At 35.5% G+C, this 26,776-nt stretch overlaps 1 protein-coding gene across 1 annotated transcript in view; it reads left to right on the forward strand.

The window, feature by feature from the left end:
• The window catches only part of LOC134229228 (vacuolar protein sorting-associated protein 16 homolog), a 124,981-nt gene extending 100,071 nt beyond the window's left edge, over positions 1–24,910 (forward strand). The window contains exons 5-8 of the mRNA XM_062710933.1: positions 9,321–9,465; positions 13,297–13,415; positions 24,558–24,677; positions 24,809–24,910. Coding sequence (XP_062566917.1) covers positions 9,321–9,465; positions 13,297–13,415; positions 24,558–24,677; positions 24,809–24,868 — 444 coding nt within the window. The 3' untranslated portion in view covers positions 24,869–24,910. The remainder of the gene's footprint in view (positions 1–9,320; positions 9,466–13,296; positions 13,416–24,557; positions 24,678–24,808) is intronic.
• The last annotated feature ends 1,866 nt before the right edge of the window (positions 24,911–26,776 follow it).

The raw sequence follows: 26,776 nt of genomic DNA on the forward strand, positions 1-26,776 counted from the left end.
CACAATGGCCGACCAAAGTTTTACATAGAAATATATAGGAAAATTCTTTAAAAATCTTCTTCTCAAGAACAGCAAAGCCATGATTGCTCATATTTATATGGAAGCATCCCCAGGTAGTGTAGATTCAAGTTTGTTCAAATCGTGACCCCCGGGGGTAGGGCGGGGCCAAAATGGCCGACCAAAGTTTTACATAGAAATATATAGCAAAATTCTTTAAAAATCTTCTCCTCAAGAACAGCAGAGCCATAATTGCTCATATTTATATGGAAGCATCCCCAGGTAATGTAGAATTAAGTTCAAATCATGACCCCCGGGGGTAGGGCGGGGCCACAATGGCCGACCAAAGTTTTATATAGAAATATATAGGAAAATTCTTTAAAAATCTTCTTCTCAAGAATAGCAAAGCCATAATTGCTCATATTTATATGGAAGCATCCTCAGGTAGTGTAGATTCAAGTTTGTTCAAATCATGACCCCCGGGGGTAGAGCGGGGCCAAACTTTTGGATTCAAACTTTTCAATAGTAAACCAATTACTACTTTTTCCTAGCCACAATGCTCGGGTGAGCGATGTGGCCCATGGGCCTCTTGTTTTCAAATCATGATCCCTGGGGGTAGGGTGGGTCCAAAATGGCTGATCAAAGTTTTTCATAGGAATATATAGGAAAAATCTTTAAAAATCTTTTCCTCAAGAACCACTGGGCCAGGAAAGATGAAACTCATGTGGAATCATCTACAGGTAGTGTAAATTTAAGTTTCTTCAAATCATGACCCCCGGGGGTAGGATGGGGCCAATATGGTCGATCAAAGTTTTAACATAGGAATATATGGAAAAAATATTTAAAAATCTTCTTCTCAAGAACCAATGGGCCAGGAAAGATGAAACTCATGGGGAATCATCCTCAGGTAGTGTAAATTCAAGTTTGTTCAAATCATGACCCCCGGGGGTAGGGTGGGGCCAGTATGGTCGATCAAATTTTTACATAGGAAGATATAGGAAAAATCTTTAAAAATCTTCTTCTCAAGAACCACTGGGCCAGGAAAGATGAAACTCATGTGGAATCATCCTCAGGTAGTGTAGATTCAAGTTTGTTCAAATCATGACCCCCGGGGATAGGGTGGGGCCAAAATGGCCAATCAAAGTTTTACATAGGAATATATAGGAAAAATCTTCTTCTCAAGAACCATTGAGAGAGGAAAGATGAAACTCATGTGGAATCATCTTCAGGTAGTGTAGATTCAAGTTTGTTCAAATCATGACCCCCGGGGATAGGGTGGGGCCAAAATGGCCAATCAAAGTTTTACATAGGAATATATAGGAAAAATCTTCTTCTCAAGAACCATTGAGACAGGAAAGATGAAACTCATGTGGAATCATCTTCAGGTAGTGTAGATTCAAATTTCTTCAAATCATGACCCCCGGGGGTAGGTTGGGGCCAAATGGCCGATAAAAGTTTTAAATAGGAATATATAGGGAAACCTTTTAAAATTTTCTTTTCAAGTACTTCAAAGCCATGCTTAGTGATATTTATAGGGAATCATCCTAGGGTATTATAGACTTTAGTTTGTTCAAATCATGACCCCCTGGGAGTTTAAAATTCAAGCCCCTCCCCCCCATCCCTCCCCGCCCTCAGTTAACTTTCAGTTCTGATGTGATATGTGCTTTTTTCTAGCCAATTGCTCAGGTGAGCGCTGTGGCCCCTGGGCCTCTTGTCTGTATATTCTTATGATTATATTCATATGATTATATCTAGAGTCGTGAAGTAAGGAGTTGATCCTTACGTCAAGGGTTCAATCCCACTGTGAGACGTGGAGACCGTTCCTTCGGATAAGACAGTATAATTCGAGGTCCCATGTCGCAGTAGGTGCTGGCACAAAAAGATCCCTCCCTGCTCAATGGCCCTGAGTGCCGAGTATAGGACAAAATTTGCAGCTCTCCACCGGCAAGTGGTTGCATCTCCATATGAGTGAAAAATTCTCAAGAGGGACGTTAAACAATTTACAATCAATCAATCAATCATATGATTATAAAAAAACTCAAAAAATTAAAAATGGGATCTTGAATGAATTACTTTTGTAAAATAATTGTTATTTAATTAATTACATGTCTTAGAAAGTCTGTAATTTAATTGTAATTTAATGGAAGAAAAAATCAAAATAATTGTAATTAATGATAAAAAAGAAGCAGAAATGAATGTACAAAAGTCGATAATTTATCCAAAAAAAATATTAATTTTTCAAAGCGGCATTGTGACGCACAAAGGGGAAAATTGACAAATGTAGAATTTTTGCATGACCCTTGTTAATTTTGTTCAATTCCTAAAAGTACAAGGTTTCAGAAAATAACAGGTTTCAAAACCTAAAAATCCTATTTTTAAGGAGAAAAATAAAAGTAAAAATAATTTTTGTATGCCCCAGACCGAAAATATTGCTCAGTACCTCTTCCACCCCATTGTACTCGTGTGCAGAAAAGTTGAATAAGTTTCCATAGTTACCATGGTCTCAGTACCCAGGAATGAATGTGAGTGGACCAAAAATTAAGAGGCATTTTTTTAAAAACGTAAGTTAGATTATATTTCTCACTTTTGCATGTTCCACTTTAATGTTGTTTACAAGTCTGAGCTTAAAATAAAAATGGTGTGACCTTGACAAACACGAAAACAACGAAACGGTAGATACAACCTTTGTTTTTCCGGCACTTATATCGTGCAGTTTTTTCTTGCAGTTTAATTGTCATATCTTAGCTATATACTCATAATTTTCATAAGTCTTTCTCTGTATGCTACAGATATCTTAAAAGAAAGACATGATTTTGACTCATTGTGTCCTTTTAAATTTCCTCTTCCTATGGGGCTTATTCATTCTGATGTTCATAAACCTAAAAATAAAAAAATGCCGGCCTTACTTCAAAAAGTAATTATTAAAACAGAGTATTGGGGAGTGGGGTGAAAATTTTTTCAATTAAGAGTAAATTAATTTTTCTGGCTGCCACTTTCAAAATGATACTAAATGCCTGAGTGGATATATTTGTATATACTTGTTTTTCTAATAGTTGAAATATATTATATCTTTTGGCTATTGTTTTTTTAATCCTTAAATGGAATTATCTTCTCACATAATTTTATTCATTAAATCTGATGCAAAAGTGACCCTTTCCTGAAAAATGATGCTTAGACTCTGTAAGCTGTAACAGAGACCTAAATATTATCTCTGGCAATACCTGCCACAAGCAGTTAAACTGTTTTAAACCTGTGGTAGGAAAATAATTTACAGAGATGCACTTTTGAATATGAATACATAACAAGAGCCGAGCTCGTTGCAAAGCAACGAGTAGGTCTTCCGTCGGAGCTGCGGACAGAGAGAAATGACCTTGAGTCAAGGTCATGCCACGTTCTAATGTTAAAGCAATCTTCTAAGGGTAGATATCATCTTATTATGTTTTACTATTAAAAAAGGATAGTAAAGGAATGTTTGCGACCTTGACCTTGTCAAAATGACCTTGGGTCACACCAAGACACACGCTGGTGATGAGCATATCCCATTTGTGTGCTACCGTATTGACAAATTCACACATGTTTTTTCAAACAATGCATCCAGCCAAAATATCTTATCCTAAATGACCTTGATTCAAGGCCATAACACACTCTACATGATTTAAGCCATACCTTTTTTTTTAGATAGGCCTTATCACAGCTAATATACATGTGTAAAAAGATATGGTTAATTTTAAGCAATGTTTAAATTTTGGAAAAGCCGGATAAACCTCAAGGTCAAAGTTCATGATATACTAGTATTTGAAATGATTTTATCACAGGTTACGTACATGTGATGTTTGTGTAATATGAAAGCCCTATCTCTCCTCATTATGATCAAGCCTCAAGGTCAAGTTGTCAAATTTCAGTGTATTTAGAAAAGAGTTGTCTTAGGTAATACACAGGGATAAAATAAAAGCCCTATCTTTTCTCATTCAAAAGGTATGAGTATTGTTAATGTTTTTGAAAAGCAGGTCAAACTTCAAGGTCAAAGGGTAAAAAATCAGTGAATTTTGAAAGGTGTTGTCACAGTTAATACATTTTTACAAAATGGAAGCTTTCAAAAGTTATGGTCAATTTTAAGTAATGTTATTTTTTTTTAAGTAGGTCAAGCTCCAAGATCAAGGTCACAGGGTCAAAAATCACAGTATATTTGAAAATCAGATGTCACAGATGATGCACATGTGAAATATCAAAGTCCTATTTCAACTCATTCAATAGTTATTATCAAGTTTAAAGTTCTCGTGACAGATGGACAGACTGGCTGACGAATAAGGTTTAATGTTCCCTAAAAAATAAATACATGTAATTTGAACATGATAAATTGAGAAATACGAATAATAAAAAAAAAAATTAGAAAATATTAGAATATAAATCAGGTTTCCTACATGACATTTCCTTAAAGACTTATTAATACATATTATTCAAGTACATGCAATACATGTACGTTGGAGGTTCAAGACGCGGAGACAGGTCATTTCGATGAGAACATATACACAACTGTCTCTTTACGGGGTAGGTGGTGTCATAAAAGGATTAAATTCGCCTGATTCCACCTCTGATTTTTAGCTCACCTGAGCTGAAGGCTCAAGTGAGCTTTTCTGATCACATTTTGTCCGTCGTCCGTCCGTCTGTCTGTCCGTCTGTAAACTTTTCACATTTTCGACTTCTTCTCAAGAACCACTGGGCCAATTTTGACCAAACTTGGTACAAAGCATCCTTGGGTGAAGGGGAATTTAAATTGTTAAAATAAAGGGCCAAGTCCCCTCAAAAGGGGAGATAATCAAGAGAAGACAAAAATAGGGTGGGGTCCTTAAAAAATCTTCTTCTCAAGAACCACTGGGCCAGAAAAGCTGAAACTTATGTGGAAGCATCCTGGTATAGTGTAGATTCTTAATTGTTCAAATCATGACCCCTGGGGGAAGGGCGGGGCCACAATGGGGAATCAAAGTTTTACATAGAAATATATAGGAAAAATCTTTGAAAATCTTCTTCTCAAGAACCAATGGGCCAGAAAAGCTGAATTTATGTGGAAGCATCCTGGTATAGTGTAGATTCTAATTTATTGAAATCATGACCCCCCAGGGGAAGGGCGGGGCCACTATGGGGAATCAAAGTTTTACATAGAAATATATAGGAAAAATCTTTGAAAATCTTCTTCTCAAGAACCACTGGGCCAGAAAAGCTGAAACTTATGTGGAAGTATCCTGGGGTAGTGTAGATTCTAAATTATTCAAATCATGGCCACCGGGGGAAGGGCAGGGCCACAATTAGTAATCAAATTTTTGCATAAAAATATATTGGAAAAATCTTTGAAAATCTTCTTCTCAAGAACCACTGGGCCAGAAAAGCTGAAACTTAAGTGCACCTGGAAGGATCATGGGGTAGTGTAGATTTCAAAATGTCTAAATTATGATCAGTGGGGTAGGTTGGGGATGCATTATGTATTACAAGGGGGAAATCTGGTATAGAACAGAATGGTCAAAGCTTCTCAGGTGAGCGATGTGGCCCATGGGCCTCTTGTTTTTTTAAAGTCTGTCTTTGCGCTGCTAGTGATTTATATTGTTTAAACAGAATTTAATTTTATGAAAAGAATTATTTTTAATGCTTATTTTTGACATATGCATAAATTATTCACCTATTAATTTGAGTTTAAATAGTAAAAAAGAATTTGTCACTCAGTATTTATCAAAGGAATTAGTGTCAATCCTCTACATCAAAGAGCGTCTGACTTGTATGTATGATATAAATTGCGTAAATGTGTTAAATGAAATTTGAGTGAATCCCGTATGTTGTGTGAGAGAGTCAGTTTTTAGATCCGCCTTGGACTATCCCGGACGTGAACATTAGATGTACCTCATCAAGAAAATATAGTTGGTGTGTGAGCTTTACAACCTGTCTTTGTTTTCTGTGACTTGATTTGATTTATTTTTTAAAACACAAACTTTAACTTTTTATTCCTTGACTTTCGTTTAATAAATTTTCATCACAAGTTCACTTGTGTTACTTTAACCAAATATATTCTATTAAAATAATGATTCCATCTTCTTTGTTAACTTTAAATTGCTAGAAATATAGTGTAAAAATCCAGAATGAAAATAATGAATGTTAGAAATGAAATTATTAAGTGTCGGAAATGCAATGCAAAATTCCGGAAATCAAATGCAGCAAAAACTGGTACCTCCCCTTACCCAAAGAAACAAATACATGTAGTACATGTACACACTTCGATGCTCGATTGAACACTCTAATCAGCACAAGTTTTAGAAATTAAAACGTTTATATATAGGAAAGTTTAGTGATGCATACTAATCTTTTTTTTTCATTTCTTTGACGACCTGCGAATTAAAAAAAATGACTATTGGTTAACATTATAATAGGTTATGGATTAATCATGGATTTGAACACCAGTCCTGACCTGTATGTACCTGAACAAACTAACCAATTGACATTCTCGACTCTGAAGGAAAACATTGTATCATTTGAGGGAAGGGGGTAACGTATCGCGATGAGAGGAAATTAAAATAATCTATTTTAGTCCAATAAACACGAAAGAATGGCTTGGAATATTTGTATGCAACTACATGGCTTTCTCAGAAACAATTTTGCATTTGTTAAAAAAAATTCTAATTATTCATTTTTTTCTCTCGTATTCTGAAAACTCGGAATGTATATATTTTGGGGGCTCCTCCGTGTAAAACAGCATGTACTTAGTTACAATCATGTACCCGTAAAATTGTGTCATAGTGAAATTCTTTTTATTCGAGGAAATAAAAGAAATACATTCGGTACAATACAATTATAAGTTATGTATCAATTCATGCAAAACTCAAAGTTGCTTCATTTAATTTTCGATTTTCATAAGAATTGGAAACGTCACTTCCATTTACAATTTACTGTGCGCATTTGCCATGTTTATTTGTATTTGCTAATTTAAACAACATCGCAAATTTTTTCTGATATAAAGCAATTAGAATAACTTGATATAGGCCCGTATACATGTAACGATTGCAATTACTTCAAAGTGGAGGGGGAGACGGGGCCTAAAAAATCCTCGTACTACATGTGTACCTTTCCAATAATAGAATCATCCGTGCAAATCAAAAACAAGTTGCAGTATTGATATCCCCAATTTTTTAGATAACGAGACTGTAATGGACTTCACAAGGGTAGAATTTAACATTAATTTATTTACACGTGCAATTAAAATCACTATCAAAATTGGCAGAGTTATCGATAGGTCATCCTGTGTCACCCTTCAGTGTAATCGATGAACTCATCCATAGATACCTCAGCAGATGAGAAAAGCGCGCGTAAACATGGTAAACGCAGCACCTTTTATTCATTCGTCAAAGAATAGAATCCGACATTCAACACTTTTAATTATGTTCAAGAAAACCTTTATATTTGTATATAGAAATATTCTTACGATTAGCGCAAATGACATATTTTCTTGATCTTAAATCTAGGACTCTAGTAAAAATCAAAGAGCGGTAATGTTGACCTCACGAATGTATACAGGTCATAATGCGCGATCGATAAACAGGTTTCATAACCATGTGATAACTGTACACTCAAAACACGCACACTGTACACACAAAACTATCAGGGTCCAAGGAAAATTCACGATGCATGAATTGAATGACAGTGAATTATCTTAAGCTTGAATTTTTTTTAATAAATAATGCTACATTGAATATTAATACTTAAAAAGTATTTTTCCTCTCTCTGGTCTTGTTCTTTAAACTAAACACAAGGAGAAAGTTGTATCTGAATAATCTGCATGACATCCAGCTAGAGAATACGTTAAAAATATTATTTCAACAAAGTTTAACATTCAATTTAGCTAGGTTTATTATTCTTATCCAGTTTATTTCAGTTATACATGTTATACGCGTACGCATATAGAATTCTTCTTCACTTGCCGTATAAAATCACTTACCTGTACATGGACTATAAAGTTTTCTGCTCATCTAATAACACATGACTTGAACAAAATAACGTTTTCATGAGTTCAATAAGATGTTAAAGAACCCATTTCATATCGATAACCATATCGAAATATTTACCGATTTTGAGTTATAGAGCAAAAACTTTCAAGCTCCCTCGATCCCTAATTTGAGGGGTCAGCCCCTTTTTAATGATGTCAGATGATAGATCTTAAAATTATGCACAATATTTGTTCAACATGTCTTAACAAGTTATTTTTAGTTTGAAAGATACTTAAGGAAACATATGTAAATTTTTGAGCTTTTAGGCATTCTCATTTTTGACCCCTATATAGCACCATTTTGAGGGCAGAAATCGAAAAAGAAAAAGCGATGTGCACAACTTCAATTCTACTAGTATTTGAATTCAGTTGAATTTCTGCTCCAGCTTTTGTCGTTTCTGAGCCTTTGTCTGGAAACGAACAGTACCAGATTTTCATTTAAAGGGAAAAAACTCGAAAGCGGAAGAGAATTTTTGAAATTTTTGAAATAATTCTAATTGAGTTTTGTAACGTTTAAAAACTCTGAAAATTTGAGCGAAATCCGTTAAGAAATGAGCGAGTTATGAGGTCTCAAAGTTGGCGTCTAGGAAAAAAAAAAAAAAAAAAAAAGAATAATAGGGAATAATCTTAACCATCAGAATCAGTAGAAGGGCTTCCGCCTGAGCGGAAGACCTTAATTATCTCACCAACATGTCATTGTACAACAAAGATGTCAGCATTTTATTTGTCCTCTGAACAGGTGAAATGATTTGAATGACACTCCTATCGTTGAATCTTATACTAAACCTAGCTATGGTGCTGCGATGGAATTTGGAGATCTACCTTTACTTACTGCCATGTTCATATTAAAGCCGGAAGTACGAGTTCGAAAATTTGAAATCTCGATCCCGACTTAAATTTGACATCGGAAAGAAAATAATCAGTTTTTCTCAATTTTTTTTTTCTGAAAATTCAAAAACTTGAGCGGCGGTTTTGTAAACCTAAAAATAAAAAAATGCTGGCCTAATTGACCCCATCCCTGAACTCTACACATGATTAGGGGTCATGAAAAAATATGATGTGAGATTTACATTACTTTTAGATAGAATTTGTCGAGGTGAGCTTCGTAGTCTTCAATTACCTATGATTTGCATTGGTGACTAGTTTGATGTTTTGGGAAGAAGTTAATTCCCAAGTAATTATAATACCTATCAATTCATAAATTGCATAAATGTATCTTGAGATGTTCACTTCTACATTATTAGTTTAGTTTTGAGGTAGGTTGTATAATCTCTGATTACCTATATTTTTTATTTTAAAGGAAGCAAAGGATGTGAAGGTGATAGACTGTAAAATATTCAGCAGTTACCAAGGAACTGGTATAGCAGTACTGACCAGTACCTTTAGAGTATACATTGTCAATAATGTGGATGAGCCTAGGATCAGGAGATTGGCTGAGGTTCCAGGTAAACATTACTATTCAGAAATATGCCTGACAGTGGGATTTTTTCCCAGTACTTTGGGTTTGGGGGCTGGGACCCTCAGAATTGGGAATTTCAGTGTCAGTAAGGCTAAATTGGGAATCTCTCATAAAACCCACTCACTTAAAAAGCATTGTCAACAAGCATTCTGAAAGTATTGCATAAGCAATACATGTCCCCTACTGGGATCCCCTTTTCTCTTTAGGGTGTCATTTTATTAGAGCCTGTGTATGAAAAAGTGCCACCAAAATATGGACATTTCGGTTATACTTGTTTATGAATGAAAAGTCTTGGAATTAAGTTTGATCTGCCTTACAAAGAAAGACGATGTCTCAGGACTCGACATTAACTTTTTTTCCTTCTTGTCCATTCTGACAAATGACCAAGATATTTACTTGTCCGAACTTCAACTTCACTTGTCCGAAAATTTTTCAATATCTTATTCTGTCAACTTGAAAACAAGTACTTAAATTAAAAAAATTAAGACACATCAGTGTTGTTATTGATAAATAAGACAAACACATATGAAACAAAATTTTATCTAGACTTCCTGTCCTGACAACAACATAAATGTTTGCAAGTGAATCTGTAATTCAATCAAATTCCAAACCCGCAAGCGTCGTAAGATCCACTCCATGCAATAGTGTGGATGCAATTAGTGAACATCGATTCCGATCAAGTGTGAACTAGTTAGCTTACATAGCGGTTGATATCGGGATCGAAATTCAGGTTTATGTACTGCTTCCGTTTTTATTCGATAAACTTTTCAATCGTTTTTTAGCTCACCTGAGCTGAAAGCTCAAGTGAGCTTTTCTGATCACATTTTGTCTGGCGTCCGTCTGTCTGTCCGTTCGTCCGTCTGTCCGTCTGTCTGTAAACTTTTCACATTTTCGACTTCTTCTCAAGAACCGCTGTGCAAATTTCAACCAAACTTGCCACAAAGTATCCTTGGGTGAAGGGGATTCAAGTTTGTTCAAATGAAGGGCCACGCCCTTACTTAAGGGGAGATAATTCGGAATTAATGAAAATTTGGTGGCAGATTTTAAAAATCTTTTTCTCAAGAACCACTCTGCCAGGAAAGAAGAAACTTACAGGGAAACATCCTCAGGTAGTGTAGATTCAAGTTTGTTCAAATCATTACCCCCGGGGGTAGGGCGGGGCCAAAATGGCCGACCTAAGATTTACATAGAAATATATAGGAAAATTCTTTAAAAATCTTCTTCTCAAGAATGACAAAGCCATAATTGATCATATTTATATGGAAGCATGCTCAGGTAGTGTAGATTCACGTTTGTTCAAATCATGACCCCCCGGGGGTAGGGCGGGGCCAAAATGGCCGACCAAAGTTTTACATAGAACTATATAGGAAAATTCTTTAAAAATCTTCTTCTCAAGAATGACAAAGCCATAATTCATCATATTTATATGGAAGCATGCTCAGGTAGTGTAGATTCAATTTTGTTCAAATCATGACCCCCGGGGGTAGGGCGGGGCCAAAATGGCCGACCAAATTTTTACATAGAAATATATAGGAAAATTCTTTAAAAATCTTCTTCTCAAGAATGACAAAGCCATAATTCATCATATTTATATGGAAGCATGCTCAGGTAGTGTAGATTCAAGTTTGTTCAAATCATGACCCCCGGGGGTCGGGCAGGGCCAAAATGGCCGACCTAAGATTTACATAGAAATATATAGGAAAATTCTTTAAGAATCTTCTTCTCAAGAATGACAAAGCCATAATTCATCATATTTATATGGAAGCATGTTCAGGTAGTGTAGATTCAAATTTGTTCAAATCATGACCCCCGGGGGTAGGGCGGGGCCAAAATGGCCGACCAAATTTTTACATAGAACTATATAGGAAAATTCTTTAAAAATCTTCTTCTCAAGAATGACAAAGCCATAATTCATCATATTTATATGGAAGCATGCTCAGGTAGTGTAGATTCAAGTTTGTTCAAATCATGACCCCTGGGGGTAGGGCGGAGCCACGAAATATATGGCCGACCAAAATTTAACAAAGAAATATATAGGTGACAAAGCCATAATTCATCATATTTATATGGAAAATTCTTTAAAAATCTTCTTCTCAGGAATAGCACAGCCATAACTGATCATATTTGTATGGAAGCATCCTCAGGTAGTGTAGATTCAAGTTTGTTCAAATCATGACCCCCCGGGGTAGGGCGGGGCTAAAATGGCCGACCAAAGTTTTACATAGAAATATATAGGAAAATTCTTTATAAATCTTCTTCTCAAGAATGAGAATTAAGCCATAATTCATCATATATATATGGAAGCATGCTCAGGTAGTGTAGATTCAAATTTGTTCAAATCATGACCCCGGGGTTAGGGCGGGGCCAAAATTGCCGACCAAATTTTTACATAGAAATATATAGGAAAATTCTTTAAACATTTTCTTCTCAAGAATGACAAAGCCATAATTCATCATATTTATATGGAAGCATGCTCAAGTAGTGTAGATTCAAATTTGTTCAAATCATGACCCCCAGGTGTAGGGCGGGGCCAAAATGGCCAACCAAAGTTTTTAAAGATATATATCGGAAAATTCTTTAAAAATCATTTTCAAAAAAATAGCAAATCCATGATTGGTCATGGGACTACTTTTGCATTTAAACTTTACAATAAAAAGCCATTTTCTACTTTTTCTTACCCATAATGCTCAGGTGAGCGATGTGGCCCATGGGCCTCTTGCTTTAATTATTATTATTTGAAGACTTCTTTGCATAAAAAATCACTTGTCCAATCAGACAAGTGTCCAGCAATATTCACTTGTCTGTAATTTGTTTTCATTGGTACCGGACAAGCGAACAAGTGTTAATGTCAAGCCCTGTGTCTTTGAATGCCATTTGACACACATGCATGCTTTGATCAGAACAGCTCATTTTACATGGTTAAAAACAATTTTATACTAAAAAAATTCAACTTGATCTATAGTTTGTCACGGTATAAAGCCATCCAGCAAGTTTCAAATCATTACAATGTTGTTTGTAGTGCTGGGTATCGTGCCTGAAAAATCGTATTGCGATATATTGCAATATTATATTTTGTATTGCAATTTATCACAATATAAATTTTTTTTATATATAAATTTTGCTTTTCATCAGTGTTAAATGAAGATACAAATTCAAATTACATGTATTCTTGCCGAGTTGATATTGCATTGCCTGATCGCATTGTGTCGACACAAGTGGCAAGCTAAGATTTTTGTGGCACAACTTTAAGAATCAAGTTGTAATATTCAGATTGGGCTTTAACATGAAGGGGTTTCATGTAACAGTTGTCTTTTCGTTTCTAACAGAGACATGTCTCTGGTTTCAGATCACACTTCACACCGCCTGCCGCCATATTTTACCTTGAAAAGGGCATATAACTCTTTTTATAACAATTTATAGCATATCAAACCCGGTATTCACAAAAAATACCGCGATACGTATTGTGAAGAATGAAATCGGGATACACCAGTTAACCGGTAATATCGCACAGCACTACACTACATTTGTTTGGATCATTAATCTAGTGCATCACGAACCCTATTGTGAACCCAATATAAAAAATTAAAATGCCATAATTCTGTTAAAAATCAATGAAACAGAACGAAATGCAAATTGATCTATAACTAATCAAGGTAAAGTCACATACTAAAAAATAATATCAAGAATGGTAAAAGATATCAATGAAAATGAATTCCCGAAAATGTCAGTTATTTTATCAATTTTTATGACCCCACCCCCATGCCTGCAAATAATCCCACATGCTTTAATTTTTTGTTCACAATTCTATAATTTTCAGGTCTTTCTTCAAACCCCAGTTGCTGGACAATAATTAATTTAGATCGACAGTCCAGAGCGCTGATTGCCAAAGAAAGTGAACTTTTTCTGATTGACCATGGAGGACAGTATCAAGTTCAGGTAAATTTTAAACTTAAAAAAGAGACTTCAATAACGTCTTTTAAATATGAACAAATATCTGCACCCATATGAAGATAGTATATATCAAGGTATGGCATTCATGTCCATTTTTAGGTCACCTGAGTCACTCAGGTACACTTATTGCTATCTGTTTTCCATCATCCTCCGTCGTTCATCGTCAATCTGACGTATTAAACTTTTGAGCATTTTCAGCTTCTTCTCTGGAACTGCTTAGCCAGTTGCAACCAATTTTGGCTTATAACATCAATGGGTGAAGGGGGACAAAAATTGTGAAATTCATGGCCCCTGCCCCCCTTGGAGCCTGAGAGGTGGGGTATAATCCATGAAAATTAATGCAATTTTTAAAAATCTTTTTCTTTACTCATGGACATCAAGCAGTCAAACTGTTGGCATGATTGTAATAAGCATTGAGTTCTCTACCAAATTGCGCAAATTCATGGCCCCAGGGTCAGGGGTTCTAATGCTAGGGCGGGGCTAAATAGATTATATAGTGAAAGTAAATTATTTCCTTGAAAATCTTCTTCTCTGCTCCTGGGTATTAACAAACAAACTCAATGTATAGTTATGCGTGTTATACATGAAATACAGTGGCTTCCACTTAATTGGATAGTGGTTAAAGGAATATTTCGGCTATTTCAATATAATATCAGAGCACAAAACCATTTCTTATATATTTATTAATAATTTCTCCTGATATTCTGATGAGAAAATATCAGAATTTCGTTTTATCTGATACAAAAATCTGGACCATCGTAGTATTTTTTGATAATTGTGACCGTGTTCACACCTCTAACTTCGTTAGTGAAGCCTTTGTTTACACTGTCTGACACCTTGATTATGATAATGAGGGGATTAGTTACAGCTGAATGCACGCAGTCACCTTACCTGTGTTAATAATTGGCACACTAGATTGTTATGTTTATGTCAGAGGTCATCATGGAGTCATGAAGTGGTCAGTGTAAGGGCTCCGGAAATTTTTGTACATAACAACGATATATTCGCCTGTCCAGGCCAAAAAAAATTGTCAGGTAACGTCTACCCGTATATGTATTGACTGACTTTTAGCAACATGTGCATTATTTTCCTATTTTGCACTTGATTACTTAGTGACCGTTTTATTTTTTCTCATGTGGGGACAACTCTGGAGATGAACTGTACTCAAGTTACGTTTTGGGCTATGTCTGTGTATGTGTATAAATAGCTATGTCTCTCTCAGATACGGTCCAAATAATGGCCGAGTCCAATTCAGTTATCTACGGGAACACTTCCAACCCCAGTAACAGTAACACTAACAGTGAAGTATCATTACACTCAATACACACGTTGCTTATTCAAATGAACTCTAGACTTTTGTGAAATGGAGAGCAAGATGTCCCAATTAAATGTTATTCAAAGTGATGTGGCTAAAATCAAGACACAAGTAACTCATCTAGACTCAGAAATAAAGACCATTCTTAGTGAATTCAAAGATCTTGAGTCAAATGTAAGTTCTTTGGGGTTAGTATTTGACTCTGTGAAGGACACAGCGGAAGCGGCTAAGAAACAGGCTGAAAGTAATAAAAATGACATCGAGAGAGCAGGTTCTGAACAAATAGCAGCACAAAGACAGACTGAGCGAGACCTGCAATTATTAAATAAAGAAAACACTGAAATTAGAGACTCTATTGTTGACTTAAAAGCCAGATCTGTGAGAGACAATTTAGTGTTTTCAGGCATTCCTGAACAAAAAGGAGAGGACACAGAGGAGGTTTTACAACTTTTCCTTCGGAAGAAATTTAAGATTAGCTATGAACTTTCATTTGAATGGGTCCACAGGATGGGAAAGTTCACCAAATTTAGTGATTTAGTGAAGTCATCACATGGACCCAAAATCACCAAACACCTAGGGATGAGCGACCATCCCAGAAGAGGCCGTGCACTGCATCTACTCCAAACCGTAACGACGCCTAGGGGGGGCGCAGGAGAGCAGACATCCACAAAACGTAATGACATCTGATCGAACAGAAAACACTTTGAATTTTCTATCTTTAAATGTCTGTGGAATTAAAAACCGTCTCAATTATACAGAATTTAAAGAATTTATTACCCAATACGACATACTGGCTTTTACTGAAACAAAGACAGATAATTCTGTTGAATTTTCAGAATTTTTCGACCCCCATTTGACCCCCCGTGGCAAAATCTAAATTCTGAAACCTTACTGCACATCTACATGACACCACCAACCATCTCCCAAATAATGATTAGGCTACTGAGTAAAATGTAGGAGGAGTTTAGGGAAGATGGGGCTTTTTGCATAAAAAACGTCATTTTTCGACCCCCATTTGACCCCCCGGGGCAAAATCAAAATTCCGAAACCATACTGCACATCTACATGACACCACCAACCATCTCCCAAAAGATGATTAGGCTACTTAGGCTACTGTGTAAAATGTAGGAGGAGTTCATGGAAGAAGGGGCTTTTTGCATAAAAAAAAAGTCAAAATTTCGAAACCTTACTGCAAATCTACAGGACACCAGCAACCATCTCCCAAAAGATGATTAGGCTACCATATAAAATGTAGGAGGAGTTCACTGAAGAAAAGTGTGTCAGATGGACGGACGGATGGACGCACATGAGTAACAACAATATACCTGAACTTTCTTTAGAAAATTCAAGTATAACAATACACATTAGCTAAGCTAGGCCACCCATCAAATCGTATCAGTCCTTTCAGTACTTTGATTTAAAAATCAAAGTTAAAAAATTTTCACTTGTCCCCTGTTTCCATGGCAACTATTGTCAATTTGAAAGTTTTAAATGCAATACGCACAATTACAGATACTAATCATTAAAGCTGAACACTACTCCTAAATAGGCATAGTCCACCATATTTCCCGTTCTTCAACGCTCTCCCTACAACTCGTATATAAGGAGCAGATCATAGTCAGTTCAATGTATTTCACTGTAGAGATCCGATGAGTGCAGACGTACATCTTACAAAGCGTGCTACTCAATATCGATAAAATTTTCAAATTTTATGCATTTTTTCCGAAACAGGACAAAAGTATCATGGAAAATACAGGTCAATACATTATTTACAAACAGAAAATGCACATAAAAACAAGAAATAAACACAAAAAATCTAAAGACCACGATAGGAGTACTACATGCCGGCCACAAGTTTTGAGTGTGCAATCGGGTGTAACGAAATTGAACGGTTTATATACCCGTCTGTCAGTGCCTATTTATGAGAAGTGTTCAGCTTTAAATCAATAAAGTTTCATGACGATTGTTCAAGTGACCTGAGAGAACGCTCTCGGACAAAATTTGTCACTTTGTGCAGGTTTCCATGGCAACGGTAGACATTTTGAAACTGAATGACCACACAACAAAACTGCAACCAGTGATCGTCTTTTGAGGAAAGTTTCAGGAAGATTATCCCAGCCATCTCAGAGAAACAGCCCGGAGAACAAAAACATGCATACAATCGCAATATGTCACCCCCGACTTCATTCGGGGCAACATAATTAATAAAATAAAATAAAAAACCCAGATGTTTCACTGAACCATCTTCCGTTTTAGTGCTCAAATTGAAGTGGGGAGTTCAGCAGTAATCTATATCCCTTGAGTATTGGGCAAATGGTTAAGCCTGTTGGATTAAAAATACTAATCTCTTGTTGGCTAGCCTAAGTTTTAACCCTTGTCCTGCCAGGGATTCTATAGATAACAGCATCTCTGAGTGCCGAGCTGATAAGGAGCTCCAGCCGCTGACTGTGCCACGTTGATTTATAAATTTCTCTCAAATTACACATGCTGTAGATTATCTTAATTATCACCATTTTATAACAGACTTTCCTGATAACAATCTACAAAACTTTTTTTCATAAAAAACAAAAGAAGAGAAATGTGAAGAAATTTTTTTAATATTTCAACTCAGTAAAAAACTACAAAAGCTTTAAACTAAAATTTTACATTTAAAATATTTAAAATGAGAAATTATTGGTATTTTAATGTCATTATTTATTTCAAATTAGCTTTTTACAACTACTATATTGTAAGAGTCCTTTATGTAACTACTGGCTATACTTTCAGATTTTTAAACATAAAATTATGACTGCTACAAGTCCTTTTTTGACACCCGTTTAATGGACATAGAAATCCGATTTTGTGGCTCCGTTTCTTTCTTGAATATATCTGCCGTAAAGTTTTTTTTTTTTAACCAAAACGTCTTCAAAACAGGTATTAGAAATAATAAACTTTAATTGTCAATCAGTGTGCGATCATTTGACACAGTTGTATCGATTTTTTTCACCTTTGAAACTGGTGACGCGCATCAATGTTTTTAGATCCACGCGTCCTCGAAAAAGTCATTGCTCCAACGTAATATTCATGTCCATGGAATCAAATCATTAGAATTCTTCATCGGAAGCTCAATTTAGATATATTTTACTAAATAAAACATTTATATTTGCCTGCTATTACTGTAAAAGCTTATTTCAATCGAGCATCTTCTCCGCGACCTCCATCTTGTTTTCAAACTTTCCCCAAAGCACGCGATCAACAAGTTTCATTCTCTAAGAATACATACAGGAATTCCCCATCAAGGGCCAATCATATCATTAAACCACTGGAAAATCTATCTATTTTTAGTAAATAACATTGAAATGAATGGATTCCCTTTATTTCATTGGTTAAAATACGAAAGAAAAAGTCATGTGTGCAAAGTCGATATAGTGACGACCGGCACAGAACGGAAAACATGGCGGCTCTCACTATATCGACGACCGGCACTGTGATGGTGTTATCTGGGTCGTCGATAAAGCGACGACCTGCAGGACTAGGGTTAAAATGAATTTGATGAAAAGTAATTAAAACTAATTTGATATTGCATAATAGACTAATCTGATATTATATAATACCGTAAATCTGGAAATTTTTATGTCGATTTTATTTTGCGAATTCCGGTCAAAATGGTGTTTATTAAATTTTACGTGTCAAAATTTTGCGAATTACCACTCTTTGTTGACATTTTCTTATTGGTAATTTATTTTTAAGAAAAATATTTTTGCGAATGCAATGAACTCGCAAATTTGCTAAAAATTTATCTACGGCAAAAATTTCCAGATTTACGGTATTATTACCCGGTAATTTAAAAACTAATTTTATGGGGTGGGGTGGAATCAGCATGTCCATATGAATTACATATTAAAACCTGTCAGACATTAAATCTCAACCAAAAAAAATCTCTAAGTATTTTTTATGTTTTAAAAAAAAATTTATGGTAGATAGTGCAGACCCATTCATCTCATGGTAGTAATGAGTAGACAAGCATCCAGTTAAAGATTAATTAATCAGTTCAATGTAGGAAGGCTATCTGATCAAGCAGTCTTATCTGTATCCTTTGGGGATTAGACAGAAGAACTGCTGGTCAGTTTATAGCATATGTCATTTGATGGCCAGCCTTTTCTTTTCAAAATTAATTTGGTATAGATTAAGGTGTTAAGACTAATTTGATATTGTTTAATATGATGGGCATTTGACAAGGTCTAACATAACCAGCATAGAAATCTATCAATGATGTAATATTTATTATAATATTAATGCCTACATCACAGGGGATGGATAAATATTTTAAGGAATGGAAAAATCATGGAAATCTTAGAATCAAGGTTGATATGATTTTCTTGCACACTAAACTGTTCAAGAAAATTGTAATTTTTTGACGGGCGTATCATGCTGTGGCGTGGCACTTTTGTTAAAAATGAAAGCTACTTCTGGTCAAACAGGACGGAAGACCTACTCGTTGCTTTGCAATGAGTTTTGCTCTAGTTAAGGTCTTCCGTCTTCACGGAAGACCTTATAGTGATTCTACTGTTTCTTAATATTATGAGTTTCAAAGCATTTTATCAGAAATTGAAAAAGTTACGGCTATATTTATTATATTGGTCATTTCACGTGTTGCACGTGCGCACTCTTGCAAGCACATGCGCGCAAAATGACCTTTGTTCAGCAAATCTACATAACATGCCTACTTACCCTAAAAAGGTTTTACCTCAATTGGACGAGTAGTTTAAGAGATCATTAACTGACAAATAAGTGCCCAGGAAGAAGAAAAATAATAATAACTAGAAACGATCTCATTGCGAGCAACGAGAGGTCTTCCATCCGATTCTGAATTTAAAAAAAAAAACAAAAAAAAAATATAGCTGAAAAAGTCGTAAAAAATATCGGTCACACGAGGGATCGAACCCGGGTCGCCAGCGTCAAAATCCAACGCGCTAACCATTAAGCCATTGGGAACACCGCTTCAAATTTTTAAATGCGAATTTCTCGAGACTGGCTTCTTTAGTTCTAAAACAAATTACACATTTCGCATTTATTTAAGAGTCTCTATTAACCCAATAAAAATCAAAGAAAAATAATGAAAAACAAAAAAGTTGAAAATTTTAATTTTTTGAATTCGCTTCCGGTAGCATCCTGAAGTACTGACGACACATGAAAAGGACATTCCGCATATTTAGAAGTCATGCCCTATGTTCTCCAACAAGTCTACAGTTCATATATTTAGTAGTTCTTTAGATCTCGAACTGACAAAATTTCATTTTAAAATCAGGAAAATGGCCATAACTTGGCACCAAAAGCGAGTTGTTCCAAAATTCTTCCAAAATTATCAATGGCATATAAGAGTGCGTCATCCCTGAAAGTTTGATGAAAAACCAATGAATAGTTCTCAAGATATCGCGTGCACAAAATTTGTCTAAAAAATAAGAATAATAATAATAATAAAAGTATATATTAGTAGCATAGACAAGACAACATGGTCAAAATAGCAAGATCTCACGCGCATGAACATGCGCTTTGCTCTGATTGGCTGAAACTAAAGTCTCTATATCTTTCTTGTTTTAAGCTCACCTGAACCGAAGGCTCAAGTGAGCTTTTCTGATCACATTTTGTCCGTCGTCTGTCCGTCTGTCTGTCTGTCTGTCTGTCTGTCCGTCCGTCTGTAAACTTTTCACATTTTCGACTTCTTCTCAAGAACCACTGGGCCAATTTTGACCAAACTTGTACAAAGCATCCTTGGGTGAAGGGGAATTTAAATTGTAAAAATGAAGGGCCAAGTCCCCTCACAAGGGGAGATAATCAAGAAAAGACAAAAATAGGGTGGGGTCATTAAAAAATCTTCTTCTCAAGAACCACTGGGCCAATAAGGCTGAAACTTATGTGGAGGCACCCTGGGGTAGTGTAGATTCTAAATTCTTCAAATCATGACCCTCAGGGGTTGGGCGGGGCCACAATGGTGAATCAAAGTTTTACATAGAAATATATAGGAAAAATCTTTAAAAATCTTCTTCTCAAGAACCACTGGGCCAGAAAAGCTGAAACTGATGTGGAAGCACCCTGTGGTAGTGTAGATTCTAAATTTTTCAAATCATGACCCCCGGGGGTAGGGCGGGGCCACAATGGTGAATCAAAGTTTTACACAGAAATATATAGGAAAAATCTTTAAAAATCTTCTTCTCAAGAACCACTGGGCGAGAAAAGCTGAAACTCATGTGGAAGCATTGTGGGGTAGTGTAGATTCTAAATTGTTCAAATCATGACCCCCGGGGATTGGGCGGGGCCACAATAGTGAATCAAAGTTTTACATAGAAATATTTAGGAAAAATCTTTGAAAATCTTCTTCTCAAGAACCACTGGGCCAGAAAAGCTGAAACTCATGTGGAAGCATTGTGGGTTAGTGTAGGTTCTAAATTGTTCAAATCATGACTTCTGGGAGTAGGGCGGGGCCACAATGGGGCATCAATGTTTTACATAGAAATATATGGGAAAAATCTTTGAAAATCTTCTTCTCAAGAACCACTGGGCCAGAAAAGCTGAAACTGATGTGGAAACACCCTGGGATAGTGTAGATTCTAAATTGTTCAAATCATGACCCCCGAGGGTAGGGAGGGGCCACAATGAGGAATAAAAGTTTTACATAGAAATATATAGGAAAAATCTTTGAAAATCTTCTTCTCAAGAACCACTGGGCCAGAAAAGCTGAAACTGATGTGGAAGCACCCTGGGGTAGTGTAGATTCTAAATTGTTCAAATCATGACCCCAGGGGGTAGGGCGGGGCCACAATATGTATTACAAGGGGGAAATCTGGTAAAGAACAATATGACAAAAGATTCTCAGGTGAGCGATGTGGCCCATAGGCCTCTTGTTAGCTCACCTGAGCTGAAAGCTCAAGTGAGCTTTTCTGATCACATTTTGTCCGTCGTCCGTCTGTCTGTCTGTCTGTCCGTCTGTAAACTTTTCACATTTTCGACTTCTTCTCAAGAACCGCTGGGCCAATTTCACCAAACTTGCCACAAAGCATCCTTGGGTGAAGGGGATTCAAGTTTGTTCAAATGAAGGGCCACGCTCTCATTCAAGGGGAGATAATTGGGAATTAATGAAAATTTGGTGGTATGTGTTAAAAATCTTCTTCTCAAGAACCACTGTGCCAGGAAAGATGAAACTTATGGGGAAGCATTCTCAGGTAGTGTAGATTCAAGTTTGTGCAAATCATAACCCCCGGGGGTAGGGCGGGGCCACAATGGCCGGCCAAACTTTTGCATTGAAATATATAGGAAAATTCTTTAAAAATCTACTTCTCAAGAATAGCAAAGCCATAATTGATCATAGTTTATATGGAAGCATCCTCAGGTAGTGTAGATTCAAATTTGTTCAAATCTTGACCCCCGGGGGGTAGGGCGGGGCCACAATGGCCGGCCAAAGTTTTACATAGAAATATATAGGAAAATTCTTTAAAAATCTTCTTCTCAAGAATAGCAAAGCCATAATTGATCATATTTATATGGAAGCATTCTTAGGTAGTGTGGATTCAAGTTTGTTCAAATCATGACCCCTGGGGGTAGGGCGGAGCCACGATGGCCGACCAAAATTTAACAAAGAAATATATAGGAAAATTCTTTAAAAATCTTCTTCTCAGGAATAGCACAGCCATAACTGATCATATTTGTATGGAAGCATCCTCAGGTAGTGTAGATTCAAGTTTGTTCAAATCATGACCCCTGGGGTTTGGGCAGGGCCAAAATGGCCGACCAAAGTTTTACATAGGAATTTTTTAAAAAACCTTCTTCCAAAAATTGCAAAGCCATAATTAGTCATATTTATATGGAAGCATCCTCAGGTTGTGTAGATTCATTTTTTTCTTCAAATCATGACCCCCGGGGGAAGGGCTGGGCAAAAATGGCTGATCAAAGTTTTACATAGAAATATATAGGAAAATTCTTTAAAAATCTTCTTTTCAAGAATAGCAAAGCCCTGATTGGTCATGGGACTATCTCTGGATTTAAACTTTTCAACAATAAACCAATTTCTTCTTTTCCTAGCCACTGTGCTCAGGTGAGCGATGTGGCCCGTGGGCCTCTTGTTTGATAAAATCCTTTGAAATTTTAATCATAGTCATACATTACGGAGATCTACAGCCTGATATATATAAATTATCATGAAAGCATGTGCATGTACATGTGCTTGCAAGAGCGTTCACGTGCAACACGAGAAATGTCCAATATAATTGATAAAGATGTAACTATTAAAATTTTTGATGAAATGCATTGAAACTCATAATATGAGGATATATTAGAAGCTTAAACAAGAGGACATGGTCAAAATGGCAAGATCTCACACACATGCACGTGCGCTGCGCTCTGATTGGCTGAAACTAAAGTCTCAATATTTTTCTTGTTTTTCGACAAAATCCTTTGAAATTTTGAACATGGTTATACATTAAAAAAATCTACAGCATGATATATAAGAATTATCATAAAAAGCATGCGCATGCATGTATGCTGAAATCTGATTGGCTGAAACTTTAAATGTCTATAACTTTCTTAGTTTTTAATGAAACGGGATAGAATTTAGAATATGAATAGCTATCATGGATTCCTTCATTATGGTACTATCAAAATGAATGCATAAATATGCATGCATGCATGTGCTTGTGCGAAAGATGCAAAATGACCAATTTATCTAAAAAACGGTAACATTGATTGTCACGATATAAAGTTATGTTAATGGTTTAGACAACATGCCATAATCATCTTGCATGTGCATACACGTACGTGCGCATACAATGCGTTAAAGGACATATAGTTGATAGCATTGTAGCCTTTATAATTCTTTGATGAAATCCTTCGATACTGATAATATTTCTAAAAATTGTCTTACAGGAATTAGGCGCAAAATGGGATTTGGGGAGCATTTAGGGAACATCTGTAACAGTCCTCGTTACAATTAGCACTAGTTTTCTTTAGTGTATAAATTCTAAATATCTCACATGAATTCTGATAGTAAGGTGTTTATCAGATTTTACCAATGCCACGGGAGATAACTCTTGCATAGCAAGATTTAAAAAAAAAAAAAAAACGTCTATAGATTTTGCCAGAAAACGACTATCATAAGTGTTTTTCCCATGGATTGTATTTTCGAAACAGAAAGACGAAATATTTTTAGATTTAGTCCAGTGTTAATTGTAGTCCTGTCAAAAATGTATTGGAAATTACAGTTCTTTGTTTCTAACCTAAATTCAGTAGTTTATACAGGGGAATTCAAGAACACATAACAAAATGATTTTTACATTCAAGCAATTTTCAAACAAATATTGAATAACATTATTCCATTTGGACTACTTTGATACTGTTTTCAATAAAATATCAAGTATTTGTCACATTCGATGTGCTGCCCATCAATACAGTACTGTCTGGTTTTTTTGGTGGACTGCCTCTTAAACGCTTAAATGAAATTTTGAAATAATCTCGAAGGGTGAAATTAAAAACACATTGCAATTGGTACTTTTTGAGATACTGTGAAATTTTAACAGTGTGGTACTAAAACCACTTACAGTATATAGGAAGAAAATCTTTAAAAAATAATTTAATTTTTTTTTTCAAGAATAGCAGAGTTACATGCTAATTTGATCTGGAGGCATCTTCAAGTAGTATAACCCCCTCCCCCCATATATTAATTATATTTTAATGAAAGCAATGTTATAAAACTTTGGAATGGAACACCTCTAGATCATTAAATATGGTACCATTTCTGAAAAACCCAGCAGAGGTATCAGTTGATTTTAATTTTCTTTGTACAGACCCCTGAAGTCTCTACAGAAGTTTCAAAGTTCTTGGATATGTCTCTCTCATTCAACAACCGTTTCCTTGCCATGTTTACAGACAAGGGGGTGATATGGATAGGCTCCTCAGATCTTCAGGTCAGTAACAAATCACACATAGGAATTTTATTTCTACAATATTACAGCTTTCTTAAGTTGAAGTAATGATTTTGTTTTTCTCTTATTGTAGATTCTTTTAATATATATACATTGTATTTAAAATTTTATAGAAAAAATACTGTGAATTCAACACAAAATCTCCAACTCCACCTCAGCAACTCTCTTGGTAAGCCAGAGATTTCTCTTACTATACTACTATTTGCTACAAAATACAGGTAACTCTTGATGGCTCGAACTTCGATCTCTCGAAGTTCTTGATCGCTCGAAGTGAGTCTCCGGTCCCGATTTTTTCCCCTATATAACTAAGCAAATTTACTCTTGATTTCTCGAACTCTTGATCTCTCGAAACCCTTGATCCCTCGAAGTCAAAATGCAGTCCCGCTATGCATATTCTATTGAAATTTACCCTCGATACCTCTACGTGGCTATGTGTATACAAGTTATATAATTAGCAACTCTACCTGGACATTTGATGGCCCCAGGCAGAAGACGCGGGTCCCGTTAAACGGGATGATTTTTCAGGTGATACTTATACTGCAAGGTGATTATTGATTTATAATTAATCTTATGTTGCTTATATGCTATTAAAATAATTATCATCGACTGTATTACGATAATTCAGAAACGCAGTGTCACTGAGAAATTGTAATTGCAAATTACAAGACGAAACACCAAATAAATATAGTTTTTATTTCGAGTCAGTGTCAAAGTTTAATGAAATATGAAAATTCAGAAACAGCCTCAGTGTCAATATGACGACTATTGTTGGACAAATATTTACAGAACTTTGTTCAACGCACATGTTTGGAAAAATCACAATGCTATGAACCACGCGGCTCTGTAAAATGTCGTTTTCATATAACGAATGCGTAGTATGATGTCCGTATAATAAAGAATAAAAAAATAAACATAAAATTTAGCTTTACTCAGATTGATAAATATTCATGTAAAATACGAAATCATATCACTGTTTTATAAAAAACACGTGTGAAAAATTAGCACTGCATGAAAATCATTACATCCGGTAAGACTTATTTTAAAACCTGCCAAACAAACCTGGAAAATTCCGGACTCTTGAAAACTCGAACTCTTGATCTCTCGAAGTTTTTCCTCGGTCCCGCGGACTTCGAGGTATCGAGAGTTACCTGTATGTCAAAGGTATTAAATATTTTGTAGTTTGATTTGTAATTTATTTCTCATGCTATTTGTTTTTGCCCATTATCATGCATGTGTCATTAGCTCACCTGAACCAATGCAGTAGAGAAGGGTTATAAGGTTAAGCAAACAGACTATAAATTCAATTTCATATTAAAGAAGGTACAGTTTGGGCTGTATTGTGCTCTAAGAATTCTATGTTCTTAAAAAGCTATGAAAGATTTATAGGTACATGAAAATATCAAAATAGATTTAAACTTATGCATACCTTTAATTAAGTAATGGAAAACTTGAATGATTAAAAATTGACTTGTACGATGTGTTTTAAGAACAGGTAACTCAATTAAGTGTGAAAATTGACCAACTAAGTGCTGATTTATGAGTTATCTTTTATAGGAAAGACATATAGGCTGCTTCAGTTTGTATTGTTATGTACACAAAAGGGTTCTTTTAATACATTGTTTTGTACAAAAGTGTTCACCAAAAAAAGAGGATTATCTTAAGGCTGGTATTCACGGTAAGATTTGTATTATAAGATTTGTATTATTATACAAATCTTACTGTGTATACACTCTTAATACAGTGTATTATACATTTTTTTGAATCTTTTTAAAACTGTATTAAGAATAAGGCAATGTTCTCAGGGCTCTCGATTCTCTAAAACTGGGGCCGATATTCGGCCCCGTTCCCAATGCAAAAAAGGTATCTTTTTTCCCAAAAGAAAGGTGTAAATTTCCCAATCTCCATAAGAAAATATTAATTAAAAAATGAAAGTCCTTGAAACTTAATTGCAAAAAAAAAACTCAAAACAAAACACTTTTGCAGATGAAAGTGGAACAAACTAGTTCTTTGTATGACTATCAATTAGTTCGTGCCAAATGCATTCGTAAACTGGTTCGGGGAACCAGGTTAGTGTTATTACA

This window comes from Saccostrea cucullata, unplaced genomic scaffold (assembly GCF_032062105.1).
Source record: "Saccostrea cucullata isolate Sc308-1 unplaced genomic scaffold, CSIRO_AGI_Scuc_v1 ctg526, whole genome shotgun sequence".
In the NCBI taxonomy this organism is placed as follows: domain Eukaryota; kingdom Metazoa; phylum Mollusca; class Bivalvia; order Ostreida; family Ostreidae; genus Saccostrea; species Saccostrea cuccullata.